Genomic DNA, 16,413 nt, shown 5'->3' with positions numbered 1-16,413 from the left:
GGGTGTGGGGGTTGAGGAGTGTAGCTCAGTCCCTGAATTTAATCCTCGGTACCAAAGTGGGAAAAAAAGGACTGCTGAAGTGACGTATTACTTCTACTCATACTTTTCTAGCCAACACATGTTATATAGTTGCTGTTCACTTCATGTAAGAACAAAATGAACTAAAAATATTTGGTAGACAACATTAATGATTCTCAGCCTGACATTCATAGGTAGGGAAGCAGTCAGGATCCCTCTGTTTATCATTTTACTTTTTAGCTACTTTATTTCTGACATTTTAGGTAAACATTTATAAAAATTAGATAAGGCCACTGCAATATATAGCATATCCAATTCATATGCTGAAGTTCTAGCTCTTAATGTGATGGTGTTAGAAAGCAGGCCTTTGGGAGGGAGGGATTGGGTTGTGAGGATTACTACCTCAAGTAAGAGATTACAGAGATCTCCTTTGCCCTTCCACCACATGAGGACAATCAAGAAGACAACTGACTGTGAACCAGGAAGCAGGCCCTAAACAGACACCAAGTCTGTTGTGATCTCTATCTTGAACTCCCAGCCTTCAGAAATGCATTTATAAAGCACTCAGCTCTTCGTAGGACACCCAGTCTGTGGTTACAGCAGCCATGTAGACCAAGACAGCCACTTATTGAGAATGGACCAGCTATTTAAACTGACCAAGTTGTTGCCTGGGAAATCTTCAGTGTGACTGGACTTGTACAAATTTAAATGGTGGCAAGATATAAATAAGAAATATTAGAGTTTTCCCCAAACTTCTCACCAAGGATCCTCCTTTTATAATTCTAAAAAGGTGATCCTCAGGCCTAACACAGATGATTCCTAAGTAAATTCCTAAGTAAATGGCTTGACCTAATGATTTTTTACAGTGGTGTAAAAGTGATATGCATTCAGTAGAAACTGTATTTTGAATTTTGATTTTTTTTTTCCTGGACAGCTCTATGGGATAAGATGTTCTTCATGATGCTGGGCATCAGCAGCAAACAGTAGCTCCCAGTCAGCCACATGATCACCAGGGGAAATAAGCTGAACTCCGTCAGTATTTTGTTGCGGCTAGGGTGGTCTGTAGGTTAGGTGTATTCAATTTACAGTATTGTTAATTTACTGTGGGTTTGGTGGAGATAACTCCCTTATATAAGTCTAGGAGCATTTGTATATCCAGATTTACTAATCATGTCTTGTACTATGGGCACAATCTCTGCTGCTATCTGAGAAATTATTTCTGATTTCAGTTTTTCCAGGTCCTCTTTCATTGCTAGTTCAGGGAGTCCAGGCGGTTGAGTATCAGACTGTTGTCTCGTTTCCCCTTTGGGGTTGCCTTAGGTGATCTGGAAGTCTTGTTTTGAGACTTGTTTACATGTCTTCTGTTTCAACAGATGCAGCCTGTTGTGCTTTTTTTTAATCTCATCCAGTGATCTTTAGTTCTCAGCAAGCCACCAAACAGCCTTTACTCTGCTGCTCCCCAGTACACCAGTTCCCGGGTTCGGAATGGTGGCCTTCTGGATCCCTGAGCTGTCCTGTTGTCTGGGCAGGCTTCTGGCTGGGGCTGATGCACACTTGGGATGGCATCTAGGTGCACCTTTGGCTGGCGCCCTATGTAGCTGTGTCTGGGAGGGCCTTTGACTGGGGCCTGTGTACCCCAGTTCCTGGTTTCTGTGCAATCTTCCGACTAGGGTCTGCACGCACTTATCAGTGGTATTGGAGTAAGCCTCTGGCTGTTGCTTGTGCGCCTTGTAATTCTTTTTCAGGGGGGCCCTTGGCTGTGGCCAGTGGTATGATGGGCCTCTGGTTGCAGTTTGTGTGCCGATGCAACTCTTTTCTGGGTAGAACTTTGGCTTTGGGGTGTGCCTGTGCCTCTGGGGTCGGGGTGGGATGCTGGCTGGATTCCCCCTGCAGCTGCATCACTCTGGTCCACACAGCTGCTCCCAGGGATCCGCACGCACTTACTGATGGCATGGCCGGCCTCTGGCTCAGCGTCTGTGTATCAAGAGCAGGGAGCTCACTCACCTTGCCCATTTCTTTTCTTTAGATAACACCTCCAGGTTTCTTCTGTAGAAATAACCTTTCAGCATTGAAAGGACCTGCACTAAAGGGACCATCAGCCAGGTGACTCTATGGCCACATGATGCAAGTCAGGCCAATCAGATCCTCTACATGGAATCCGAATTTTGACTGGGGTGGTGGGGGGGGCACAGATATTTTTGAGCTCTCTTTCCTGGGAAAGACACTCAGAGGGGACTGTGCAGGAGTACCTGAGGCTGAAACCTCAGGAGCAATCTTGCTCTGTCTTCTTTGGGCCTGATTTCATGGCCCACTCTTTACTCTGTGAGCTCCGCCTCACCTAGCTAATGAATGAATTCCTCTTTTTCTTATATTAATCGGATCTGGTTTTGAGGCTTGTGTCTGCCTGATGCATACACTTAGTCCAGAGCACCTACTTGACTGAAGGTGCCAGCAAATCTTTCAGAAAGATCAAGTGTCCATTAGAGGGAGAGTTGGGAATCAGTAGACACATAGAAAACAGAGCTAAAGAGGATCTCGCTGGCCTTGTACAACCACAGCTTAGCCAGAGAGTGCTGGATCACCAACACCAGTTCATTGGTGCATGCTCTTATCTGGTCATGATTCCAAGTCCATCAAGCAAAGTTAGGCACATAGTTCATACCAATTGTCCAGCCATTGATGACTGTACCATACCCACTTTACAGATTAAGAGGCTAAGGCTAAGACTGTGAACCTGCCAGTGGGCAAGTGCGGCATTCAGTGTAGGTCTCACTGTTATCTGTGACTTCTAGGAGCTGGCAGATTCACTTGACAGTCACAATGGTCGTGGGAACTGGAAGCCCCCTGAGGTAGTCAGGGTTGGGAGCGTCCAATTCCCAAGTGTCTGACATATTTCAGGTGCCTGAGACATGTTGACCTGGCTGTTCATGAGCTTCACTTGGAAATGCCCCTGACCCACTCAGATTGTTCAGTCAGTGTGGTGGGGAGAATTTAGACATCACTTGATCAGGGGCATTGGAGTGAGCCTCTGGCTGTTGCTTGTGCTTCTGTGTAGTTTTTTTCCAGGTGGGCTTCTTTAGACACCCCAGTTGATTCAGGTGTGCAGTCAGGATGGAAAACCACCTAATTAAAGGCAATCTGGTCCAGCTGTTTTTGTGGGATCACCAGAAACCCCATCAGATAGTTGCTCTGACCTTTTCCTAGAAAACCTTTCAGTAGCAACTAATACATTTAAATGCCCCCTCTGGAAAAAGTTCTTTGTGACCCCAAACTTTTCTGATTTTCGCTTAGCCTTCCTTGCTGGCTCTACCTGCTCAACCAGGCCCTTGATATCTCTGAGTCCCTGGCCTGTGTCCTGGCCCTTTGATCTGATCAACTGTCCATGGATTCTTGTAGCTGTAGGCCCCTCCTCAGCTCCAGATCGCCACAATCCAGTCATCATTTGGCACATTCTCTTGGATAGTTCACAATATATTTAAGTTTAGGGCAGCAAGTACAGAGCTCTGGGTCCCCATACCCAAATTTGTTCTCCCAGTGTCACCTCCCTAAGCAGATGTCATGTCTGTCCCTGTTGGTCAGGCACCAAGCCCAGGAGTTATCTTTATTCGGTTCTTTTCCTCACCTTTTCTCCCTTCCTTTACCCCATATTTTTTTCCATCATCAAGCCTCTTTGCTTTACCTTCCAAAATAGGTCGCAACCCCATTTAAACCAGTGTGCTGCCTTCACTCTTGTCCCCTGCAGTCCACACTCCACAGAAAAGCCAGGGCACACTTTTCAACATCGATTAGATTCTGCTCTTCCCTCACTTAAAGCCCTTGGAAGATTTCTCATTGCTTTAAGAGTGAAAATCTCACTGTCCCCAGCCACTCCACAGCATCAGGCCTCAGAGACTGTGCCCTTAGCCCGTTGCAGGGTCCCTCCCGGGTTTTGTCAGTTAGCTCAGCTGCACCAGGTCCCTCCCACCAGGTGAGGAAACTGGCAGGGCTTTGCCTCTGCTTTGCCCTCTTGCGTGGGACCCTCTTCCCTCCACCCTTCACGCATCCACTCTCCTTTCATCTTTCACAGGCAGTTTAAATGTCATAGGAACGGCCTCCCTGGTTGCTTCAGTCACTCCTTACACCTCTGTTTGCTCCTGGAATGGTTGGTGGTTCCCATTTAAATGACCAAAATTTCTGGCTGTCATTCTGTTGTTTTGTTGGCAACTCACTCATTGTCTTAAGAATCAAACTCATGACAGAGATGAAAAGCTACATATGGTGGCCTGCAGTGATAGCTTCCTCAGCTCTGGGAAGCTCCCACTTGAAATGTGAGGATAGAAAACAGGAAGGCCAATCTTGCCACCAGGTCACTCATGGGCTACTGTGTGTTGTTCACTGTGGCAGCTATAGCCCTACGTCCAACAGGGTGGCTCCGTCATCCCCATCCTGTGGGCATTCTCTGCACTGATGCCGGTAGCTTGCTGACACCATCAGGGCCAGTAATGTGGTTAATGCTGGTGCCTGTCAGCTGGGCAGGGAGACTCGGCCCTTGTGACCCACTATTTCTAAAGAGCTTCTAGGTGCAGGGCCCACTTAGCTCTTAGGGGAGCTGTGGCTTCTTTGATGAGATTAAAGAAGCTGCCTGAAAAATAAAAAAGACAGGAAACAAAGGCAAAGAGGATGGACGACCCAAACTGTATACAGCGGCCAAGAAAGAGAAGCCTATACTTCCCAAGGATGGGCCCGGTGCTTGGCTACTCCCCTGACCATAAATGGCTTTGCCAAAGCTCCCTGGGAACCACCTCTTGCCCTCCCTCTCCGGCTCTCCCCGTTGGACGTTCCTATGAATGGGAGACACAAGCAAAACACCAGCACGAAAGGAGCTTGCAGTATCTGGAGGAAGTTCTTGGAAGGCTGCTGGAAATGGTGAGTGAGAGCTAATCTTTTTTTTTTTTTTGTATTAACCTTCCTTTGTCTCTATAAAAACCAATTCCTAGGCCTTTAAATCACAAGTCTCTTAATACAATCAAACTCTGCCCCTATACAAAGAAGTGAAGTGGCTTGTTTTTTAATTACTTTCTTATGTGAAAGATAGTAATTAAAAAAAATTCCCGTTTATTTGCTGGTCTCATCTTTTATTTTGATATAAAGATTTTGTTTTTAACCTTATCCATACAAAGGCACAGAGGAGATGTTCCAGGTACATTCATTTCCTGGTTGAAGCCATAGGTCTGATCATAATTTTATCTTTCCTATTTGTTCAATCTGTCATCTGCTATATTATCAGCAGCATGGATGTCCACACATTGCATCAGAAACTCTCCGCCTTTCTTACTGACTTATGATACATTTTGACTTAATCAAATAGTGTTTGCTAGTTAGGGGGGAGAACAGAAGGGGCTTCTATCGTTGCTTTATTAAAGGAATATGGAACCAGCGTGGTGTTTTCTCAGTGGATGAATGACTACAGAACTGATATTCCACAGCCCAGATGGACCTGGAGGGCACTATTCTCAGGGAAATAAGCCAGACACCAAAATAAAAATACAGCATGATCTTATATGTGGAATGTAAAAACAAAGGAAGATTATTCAGAGAAGAAGCTTTGGAGTTAGGAAGATCTGTGATTTAACCTGATCTCTACCACTTACAGCCTGGTGACCTAGAGAAACCTATCTTGTTCTACACTTGTGATGTCGTAATAATAACTTTCCCCTCATACGGAGGTTATGAGAACAGCATTGGTTACCTGCACACCCTCGATAACAGCAAGTTATTGTCCCATCTCTCCCTCCTTCTCCTCACAAGCAGCAAACTCCTAATAAGAGACACTTAGCCCCTATGAATCTCCAGGCGCCTTTAGAATCATTCTCAAGGATTGCACACAGCTCAGACTAATAATAATAAGCATCCAATTCTGGAACATTGAATATTGCTAGTTCGTGCTTATAATTCCTTACAATAAAACTTCTCAAGAGGTTTCCCTATCCTAGCTCTGTGCTGACCAGCCTCAAAGAACAGGACGCCACGTGATCCCACACACCCCACGCTGTTTGACAGCTCTAGAAGCCGCCACAAATACCATATGGGTGGAGCAGGCAGGTCAAGCTCCTAGTGTCTCATTTCAAGGATGGAAAAACTCAGCCTGGGAGAATAGATTTGCGGTGAGGTAACGGAAACCCAAGATTCTGAGTGATTTATCTACACTTAGCCCAGATCAGATGGCTCTAAGCCCAGGGTTGCTTTACTCCACCAAGCTACATCTCTAAAGGGCACTGTATCGTGTTTTTCTCCCCATGAGAGCACTGTACTGTGGAATGTCTTACTGAAATTAGCCAAAATCTTCGTCATCCAAATATTGATAAACAATGCATGCAATGGCTCACTTGTTGTTGCTTCTCCTCTCTGCTGTCCACCCAAAGAAAGCTTTGTCTTGGGTCTGCTGACATCAGTGCCCAGTACTCACTGATGAGATAAGCTTTGGGCAGCTGCAGCCAGAGTCACGGCCACCAAAGGTCATTGTGGCACGTGTTGGCTCCGTTGGCACAACATAAAGGGCAGAAAGAGGACCCTTAACTAAGAGACCCTGGCGTGCCCCTTGCTCTAGCACGATTTGGAAGAAGAGGTGTACCACGCCTCTAACTCATCTGTAGAAACTGCTGGAGTGTTTGGAAGCCCTGTGGAGTGGTGGAAAGAGGCTGTCACCAGAAGACCCTGGTTCTTCTGACCAGTTGTGTGGGCTTTCATGGTTCATTTCCATTCTTGAGAGATCTTTGTAGAAGGTGTTTTGTTGCTAAGAGACAGAGAAATGGGCAAAGTTACCATTGAAGTATACAGGCTGGATGGGGCTATCTTGCTTAAAGGACATAATCTTTGAGAGAAGTAGACATTTTAGGTGCTTAAAACATTCTCGATTCAGAGGAAATTTTCCCTTCATCAATCCAACTGAATTCCAACTCACCACTGAGGAAGCCAAAATAAAGGTTTCATCAGTTTTGTGCATATCGGGACTGTCTGCTCTATAACCATTTTCAGGTTGGATCTGGGTCATATAAGTCAAGTTTATTTGGCTTATTTCCAGAGTGAAGCTCTAGCTGTTCTCAGTTGTCCATGAAGTCATTTCTGTTGAGTCCCTGAGTCTCATTTTCTGCCTGCCAAAAGAGGCTTTGAGGTGTAAAATTGCTTTTGAGACACATCAGCTGTGAAATGTGCTTCTTTAGGATTCTTCAGTCTTTCAAAATATTCCTATTGGATAATATTCAATAGTGTTAAAAATTTAGCAAACCTGTAGTCTCAGAAAGACAGAATTTAACCTTGGAGAAGATTAAGCCATGAAATGTGGCCTGGTCCTGCTGATCAGGCAGGCTGGGGCTGAAGGAGGGCTCAGGTAGGTGGCCACTAATCCAAGAAGCAGAGTCTAGGAAGTTAAAATAGGATCACTTCAACCCAGGTGAACCAGGACCAGAAAGTGTCCCTGACTGTACCAGAGCCTTATCTACCCATTACTCTCATTAGGCGGGGAAAAGACTTGGTAAAGAGAAACTTTGGAGAGAAGCATCAATGAACCCAAACTGGATCAATAGTATGGGAACAGGGAGCAAAAACAGGCCACTGGTTGGGTCCAGCGTGGCCCAGGTAATCAGGCATCCTATTTGGTGCCCTGCTGAGTTCCACTCTTTAAATATTGAGTCCACATGTAGGAGAGAAAGGAGATGGAGGGGAGGTACAGACTGGTTACTTCTCCCCTGCCATCCGACCAGTTCATCTCTAGCTCGGACTGGGGGACAAACAGAAATCTGGTCTTTTCCAGGTTAATTTTCCTGGGACGCTCTCACAGTTCAGGTGTTAAACCGTGCCTCTTGGGGGGCTTACCTACACCAAGCAAAAAATACTGCATAAATAAATTCACCCAGTGCTTGGCCTGAACGGACCTCAGGAGAAAGAAAATTTCCAGTACTTTGCTGAGTTCCTGGTGATGTTTCTCTACTGCCTTTGTGGATTAGGGCCCATTAGGCCAGGGCCTTACTGGCTGGTCCCCTAGTCTAACTCGTACCGGAGACCTGAAGGAGAAGGGCCAGTACTGACTTGTTGCTGAGGGAGAAGCTTCAGATGACTTCGGGCATTTTTACTCCCCCTCCATTTTCTGGGGCCAAGACTGGAAGCAGAGATGGGGGCTGGTAGAATCTATCTATGGGAACAATAAATTTCCGTGAAATTCTCCAGGCTGATAAGTTTAGGGGAGGTGTCATGACCTGCAGCAACCATTCCTAGGAGTTTTAATGCTTTCTTCTCTTTTGCAGGGTTTTTCACTAAACTTCACACTGCCAGCTAACGCGGTGAGTACACAGAACTTGTTCAGACAGGGCAGAAAGGTCCAGGGTGAATTTACATGAGAATTTTAGAACTTTGTCCCACACACTTGATGTACAAGGAGTGATATGTTTATGGTGAATATTTAATTAAAAAAAACTTACTACTGTATCATACACATTACCAAGAATTATGGGCTAAGTGTGTTTGAAGTGAGGGGGGAGTATTTTTGGGGGGAATTAATGGCAAAGTGTCTTTTGTTGTACTAATTTTAAAATGTAAATATTCACTGGGTTTTATTTTGTTTTGGTTTTTTTTGAGACAGGGTCTCACTGTGTGGTTGAGACTGACCTGAAACTCACTATGTAGACCACGCTGGTCTCGAACTCACAGTGATCTTCCTGCCTCAGCCTCTTGAGTGCTGGGATTACAGGCCTGTGCCACCACGCCTGGCCTCACTGTGTTTTAAATGTAAACATTCACTGTATTTAAATATAAACAACTACCCATTATACAGTAATGTCCGACAAAAGCAATGATGAATAGTTGAGGAGTGCTGAGAACAATTTTTCAGTTATAAAAATTATAAATGTACATTTTGAAAAAAAAAATAGAAAAACAAAAAAAAACCCTGAATTCCCACTAGCAGAAAACATTAGTGTAACCCCTTCTATCTTATATGACTTTATGTAACTTTTGACTTTTGTTGTCTTTGTATTATCGTGGTCTTGTTTTACATGTAATTTTATGTCTTAAATATTTTGAACCAGTCTTAATAACCATAACTGAAAATAGCCATGCTCCATTTAATTAAATGAATTATTCTTTAACTATTAATTGTAATTAGGAGTAATTTTGTGATGAACATCATTATAGATAAATCTTGTCTGCATTAAGGTTATTTTCTTTGTAGGTATTCTGTCAGGGGAATGATTGGATCAGCATGAATGAACATTTTAAGGCTCTTCCTTATGATAGTTTCAAATAAGAACAGATTTTTTGTTATTGAAGGCAATAGCTTCAGTCTACAGCTGCATTTCCAGCTTCCATTCTCATGTTTATAGAGTTAGTGCTAACACCCAAGGTTGTTTTCTGGTCAATAAGTATGCCATGAATGAGTGAGGGATTTTCCTGGCCCAGTTTTTTAGTTATTTGACCATGCCAGAGTTTTCGGATAAGTTATATGGTTATTCAAAGAGGAAGTTGAAGCTAGATCTTTTTGACTTGACATGGGACATAGTCCAGAGAGTGGCAGGAAGACCCTTGTAACTCACTGCTGGGATTCTGGTGCCCACAACGGCCTGTCCTGGTCAGCTGTGTCCTAGATACCCTGCCTGGGGTGGTCCCCTGCCTTCTGCTCCTCCCTTGCTTTCTGAACCTCCCCGAATTGCCTCTTCCCATTGTCTGCAGACAGATTTCCCATCCCTTTCCTTATTTGCCAAAGTGTTTCCTTTACTTGCTGCTATGACTTACCCCTGGCTGCTGAAACCCTGTGGGTCCCCTGAAACACAGGCTTTGTCTCATCCTGGATTGGCCTATCATCAACATAACACAGAGAAGCCATCGATGGGGACAGCAGGGGTCCGTGGCTCTGAGGATGTCACGTTTTGAATGTCATCGTGGTGAACAGCTCATTTCTCTGAGGAGTGGCCCTTCTCTGTTTTGAACCTGTGGGGGACCCACCACCCTATTTGCCTAAGACCATCTACTTCAGTACAGAACATCCTACATCCTGGGCAGCAATGGTGGTCATTCTGCCTAGCAGTAGAGTGGAAAAGACTGGGAAAGGGGAGAGGTGGAAACCTGGAAGTACAATTTCTGTAGGGAGTTTGGAGGGTGACATAGACAAGTCGCTCCTTGCTGGGCCATCCTGAACACTTAAGTGTGAAAAACTGAGTTGGGCTGCTGCCTTTGACCTTGAGGCAGGGTAGCACAGTGGGTAGGAGCACAGGTCCTAGGAAAGACAGCTCAAGTCTTCCACATAGAGCTGTTTGACTTCACACAAGTCACCTCACCTCTCTGTGCCTTTCTCTTCTCATCTGTAAAATGGGAACCATAGTCCTGCTTCACTGGTTATTTTTTTAAAAACTTTAAAAATTTTTATTAGTATATGTTTGCAGTACATAATGATTACATTCATCATGGGGAGTTGGTGCTTGTACATAACACATCTTAATTCTTTTAAGTTCCTCTTCCTTCACTGGCTGTTGTAAAGAATAAATGAATCAATATGGGAAATGTTTGAATAGCCTGGTATATATTAGTTGCTCCATAAGCATTAGTTGGTATCATTAACAATTACTCACGAGAGCAGAAAAAGTTATATATATGTAATATATGTGTGTGTGTGTGTGTGTGTGTGTGTGTGTGTGTGGAGAGAGATGTGTGTGTGAGAGAGAGAGAGAGAGAGAGAGAGAGAGAGAGAAAGAGGGAGAGAGAAAGTGAACATGTAAAGAAAGGCACAGAAAAAAAACTGTGCTTTTTAGGAGACAGAGAGAGAGAGAGAGAGGGGTGGCTTCATTCTGACAAGTTCCCCATTCCGGCCTCTGGTTCTACCTGGAAAACAAGCTTCCTACCTGTTCTTGAGCTCCGTGAGGTGCATTCACATCCTATGTTATCCTCTTCCCTATTTAGTTTAGTTTTCTCTTTTTGTCAAAGCCAGCCCGAGTACATTTCTGCAGCTGAAAATAGAATATCATACGTTAAATGATAGCTGGCTCTTTGCACCACCCTTAAAAATAAAACATATAAGATAGATGCAGGGTTAAAGTAATATGGGGGTGGGGTGAGGAAATTATGTTTAGGTGAAAGTGTAATGTTTAACCACCACGTGTCAATCCCTGGTTATCACATCTCTGTCTTCCTGGTAGAGGCTGGGCATGGAATCCAAACATACAAGCTCAGGTTAGATTCATCGGTATCTGTGGAGTCTTGAACAAGTGCCAAAACTTCTCTGAGGTCTGTTTTGTTTTGCTGTTTCTTTTTTTATTGGTAAAATAGAGATAGTAATTGTTTTTTGATTTTTATTTTTGTTTTTTTGTTTTGTTTTGTTTTGAGACAGGGTCTCACTGTGTACTTGTGACTGACCTGGAACTCACTATATAGCCCAGGCTGGTCTCGAACTTGCAGAGATCCTCTTGCCTCAGCCTCCCAAGTGCTGGGATTACAGGCGTGTGCCACCATGCCCGGCCGATATAGTAATTGTTAAAAGGTTCTGGGACTTGAGATTGCTGAGAGGACTAAATAAATAGCAACCTTGACCAGAGCTTTGTAAAAATTTAAGGGATAACAAAACCCATTACTTCTGGCGCCCATTTGACCCTACAACGACCTTAGAGCATTGTTACTACTGTTCCTATGTAGATGAAGAAATGAGGCTCCTTGGCTTGTGAGTAGAAAAATGAGAACATCATTGAAGGCACTTCAAGCCCAGTATCTGTGCTTTTTTCTGCCCTAGTGCTAGGGATAAAACCCAGGACCATGTACATGCTAGCAAATGCTTTACTACTGAGCTACATTTTCAGCACTTTTAAGCCTACGTGTCACTACAGAGCATAGTTTACGTAGTTGGCTGCTCATATAGAACTCTGTTCCCTTAGAGTTACTTACGAAGGCAAGATTTGCCTTACTATCCCAGAAACGGAGGAAATCCAGTCCCCATCCTTGAGTGATGTGAACCAGAACCACATAATGTATTCATTCAACGTGGTCTTATTTCCAGGAGTATTACTAATTCACAGCTGTGCCACATGCTTCATTATATATTTGAAAAAGCTTTTCTTTAACGGCCTTATTCCAATATCTGTATTTGTTTCCCTTATAGTCAAAGTATTTTGGGAGAGGTATGGAGGGGCAGGGAAAATCTTTTTGAAATGTAAAATGTGTTGTGGAAAATTCACAAAGTAAGTAATAAAGATGTCAATAATAAAGACCTGAATTTTACAATTCTTTTTACTTATAGCCAAATTTCATTTCAGTTCTTACCTGGGAAGCAACCAGACACATTTCCATTTGGTAGTTGTTAATAGTTGACCCAAGGAGTAAAGTTCAGGCATTATATCTTAACCTTTGATAGAATATATATTTCCTGTGTTTTTTTTTTTTTTCATACAGACTTCCTTTCCAGTTGTTACAGATGGGAAAGAAGCAGTAAGTATCACTTAAAGTACCAACCCTTCTCTGCATCCTTTATAAATCGGGGAAAAATAATGGTCTACGTCTCTCATACATTTTTTTTTTGAGGATTAAAATTTGATATTGATTTGTGAATCCCAGAATCCAGAACCTGGCTCAAAAATTATTCTTATGATTGCCTAGGCTCAAAACCAAGGGAGAACATAAAAATCACAGAGAGATTTCACAAAGGACTGAGTAAAAGAAGCCAGGAACAAAAGAATATAAACCTTATATTTGTATTGTGATAATGAAAAACAGACAATACTTATGTAAAGTGTGAGATTTCAGTATAAGTAGTCACACAGAGAGTTGAAGAGAATCTGGCTTATAGAGTTTTATTACTTTTCCATAAAATCATATCCTCAAAAAGGGAAAGAGAATCCAGCATTATATGTGTTATGCATTTATTAGAGATTCTGCAGATTGTCATCAGTAATCCTAGAAAATCTGCAAATCTGAAAATTTCCGTGGCTATAACCATGACTATTTTTACCCAAATCAAAGCAAAGTGGGTTTGTGAAAATCAGTTAATACATTTAATGTAAACAACTTAAAAATTGTATCAAAATGGTGTTGGATATAATAAAAGCTTTTACTTTTTCTGGACTGCTAAGTAAACACAGCCTCTAATTGTTGTGCTGATTTATGCCTCAGCTTCTCCTGTGTTGAGACATTAGTGTTTCTGTTCCTGGGAAAGCTTCTTCAGATCGGTTTGTCCACTTTTCTACTAGATTATCACTCTTTCCAGTGGACTTAAACAACTGGGTGTACACCTGTAACCCTTTCACTCTGACACTGAGGCAGGAAAATTGCAAGTTTGAGCATAGCCCAGATAACTCAATATTTTAGCAAGACTCTGCACCTAAATAAATGGCTGGGATCATGTGGTTTTTGTCCTTGACTCTGTTAATATAGTGACATTTCTCAGACAAAGAAGTAAAAGCAGCAAGTAAATATATGAAAAAATGTTCCACATCACTGGTCATTCGAGAGATGAAGATGAAAACAACACTGAAATTCCACCTTACCCCCAAAGAATGGCTGCTATCAAGAAATCACACAATAACAAATGTTGGTGGGGTTGTGGGGAGAAAGGAACCCTTCTCCATTGTTGGTGGGAGTGCAGACTGGTGCAACCACTGTGGAAATCAATATGGAGATACCTCAAAGAGCTGGGACTAGAGGTTCCATTTGACCCAGACATCCCTCTGCTGGGTATCTTTCCAAAAGAATTAAAAGAATCATACCACAGTGATATATGCACACACATGTTTATAGCGGCACAGTTTGTAATAGCTAAAACTTGGAAATAGCCCATTCACCCATCAGTTGGAAACTGGATAAAGAAGATGTGGTTTTTCTATAAAATGGAGTATTACTCAGCCATAAAGAATGAGAAATTAGAAACATTCATAGGAATATTGAGGATATACTCCTAAGTGAAATAAATAAGTCACACATGTAAATACCAAGTAGTTTCTCTGGTGTGAAAAACTATAATAGTACAGAAGATCCTAATGATATAATTGACAATGTGAAATAGGAAGCAAAGGGCTAAAGGTAGGGGAAATGGAAAGGCTAGGGGAAAGTAGTAAGGGAAAAGAAAAAATATGAGAAAATGAAAAAATGGAAATAAAGTATTTGTAAATGGGGAGGGTAGGAGCAGGTGAAGAGAGGGCATGGACAAGGGAAAAAAATGAGAACCAAGACCTGTCATGTAGAGATACAAAATCCCAATAATGAATGTAACTGTACTGTATACCTAAAATGTACCAATAAACTTGATGAGGAAAAAAAAATACAAATGAGCTCCCCCGCAAAACAAAATATAACAGCAATCTCCATAATAAAAATAGAAATAGAGAAAATTCAAAATATTGATTTTTATTTAGTTATTAACAGATCACATAAATTATTAAACTTTGTATTCAATAAAGAATAAGCATCCTTTTTTTCAAAGATGAATTAAAACTTACAATATTTATAAAACAAATTCTGGCATACAAAAACTGAAAATAAACTATATGATTCAAAAGTTAAAAAAACACACAAAAAAACCCCAAAACCAAAAAATAAATGGCCAGGAATGCACCCCGGTGTGAAGTCTCTGGCTTCATTCTCCAGTACTACAAAGAACAAAAATAAACAAACAAAAACTACTATGTAAATTAAGTCCTAGGACAGCAAGTCATTTGTTATATATGTTAAAAAGTTTTTGTTTTCCACAGTATTTCATTTCTTTTGATTTGGTATATGACATGTATAGTCTGTGCAGATTTTTGTTTTATTTTTTAATCTATTAAAATTTTCCTTGAGTAATAAAGAATCTGAACTTCCCCTGACTCTGTTTTTCTCTCTGTGCCAGGACTGTGGGCCCTCTGTTGGATTAGCAGCAGGCATCCCATCCTTGGTGGCCACAGCCCTGCTGGTAGCCTTACTATTTACTTTTGTTCACCGAAGAAGAAGAAGAAGCAGTGAGTCCGCTGAGGTGATTACCAGGTCTTTCAGATCTAGATATGTAGTAGGAATCAATTTTCAGTTAACTGGCTTTTGAGCTTAAAGTATCAGAATAGAGGGTCGGTGTTATTGCCTGAGGAAAATGTGGTAGAAGTCCCTATGCCGTATTTCCTTTTCAGTTTCAGTTTAAATTCTGCACCAGAAAGCCGATTTGCATACAACTCGCAGGTCACGTGAGGATATTCCTGGCAACAGATGGCATGTTGGGTGACAACAGTAGTGGAAAGGTGTTTGTTGACATGGCAAACATGTCTGTACAGTGAGTGTATTTTCTAAGTTGAGGGGGAGAAAACAGCCCAGAGTTCACACAGAGCACAGAAGTGAAGTTAGAAAAGATAAGAGACAAGTACCTGGGGGAGGCAGGGGTATGTCCAGACCACATCTTTTCCCTGTGGTCTGAGCATTCAGAATTTACAAAGGAATGTCTATCTATCCCTCATCCTCCAATGCTAGATCCCTTGGGTGACCATTCCCATGCAGACCAATATCCAGCAAAGCTCTATGGTTATTACTGAACTGTTTTAAGTAGGCTCTGGGTTCTCATTTCATATTCTATTTATAAATATACATGGTTGCTTTCACACTAGTGAGTGTTAATAGAGAGATACAAAAGCTAGCTTCTAATCCTGGCTCTATCATTTTATGATTTACATGGTTCTGGACATGTAACTTAACATTTTCTATGCTCTTGTCAGTTCAATTAAGAAACAGCTATCAGCCAGGCATGGTGGCACTTGCCTGTAATCCTAGCACTTGGGAGGCGCAGGGATCATTGTGAGTTCAAGGCCATCCTGGGCTACACAGTGTGTTCAAGGCCATCTGACCTGCATAGCAAGATCTTGTGTCAAGAAAACAAAACAAAACAAAACAAAAACCCAGAAAACAACAAACAAAAGCAGGCATCATGAAAAGCTGTATCTCAGCGGCAGAACACTTGCTTCCCTTTTCCTTTTTATTCCATTCAGGCTACAAGCCTATTGGTTGTGCCACCCTACCCAGGGTGGCATTATCTACACCCCAGAGCTATTTTAAACCAATCAGTAGACTAAATCCACTTATCACATTCATGATCCAATACCACACATCCATGATCTAGCCTCCTCCCCAAAGCCCCACCTATGTGCACATGAAGTTTTGGTGGAACATTTGGATGTAAGCCACGACAACAATCTCATATAAAGATGTTTGGGCAACTTGTAAACTTTAAACATATTAAGAAGTATTGTGGGGCTGGGGATTTAGCTCAGTGGTTCCGGTGCCTGCCTCCAATTGCAAGCACTCGAGTTCAATCCCCAGTACCACGGGAAGGGCTGGAGATTTAGCTCAGTGGTGCCACTGCCTGCCTCATAAATGCAAGGTACCGAGTTCGATCCCTGGTACCAAAAAAAAAAAAAAAAAAAAAATTGTGTGAAA

At 42.3% G+C, this 16,413-nt stretch overlaps 1 protein-coding gene across 1 annotated transcript in view; it reads left to right on the top strand.

The window, feature by feature from the left end:
* The first annotated feature begins 4,268 nt into the window (after positions 1-4,268).
* Positions 4,269-16,413, top strand: part of Opalin (oligodendrocytic myelin paranodal and inner loop protein) — a 16,248-nt gene continuing 4,103 nt past the window's right edge. Inside the window, exons 1-4 of the mRNA XM_010618125.2 lie at positions 4,269-4,923; positions 8,298-8,333; positions 12,421-12,456; positions 14,849-14,971. Of these exons, the coding sequence (XP_010616427.1) occupies positions 4,678-4,923; positions 8,298-8,333; positions 12,421-12,456; positions 14,849-14,971 (441 nt within the window). The 5' untranslated portion in view covers positions 4,269-4,677. The remainder of the gene's footprint in view (positions 4,924-8,297; positions 8,334-12,420; positions 12,457-14,848; positions 14,972-16,413) is intronic.

The sequence above is a fragment of the Fukomys damarensis genome, unplaced genomic scaffold (genome assembly GCF_012274545.1).
Source record: "Fukomys damarensis isolate Sample0158 unplaced genomic scaffold, DMR_v1.0_HiC HiC_scaffold_8, whole genome shotgun sequence".
Lineage (NCBI taxonomy): Eukaryota > Metazoa > Chordata > Mammalia > Rodentia > Bathyergidae > Fukomys > Fukomys damarensis.
Note: the sequence above shows the minus strand (reverse complement) of the source record. Positions and strands in the feature narration are given on the sequence as shown.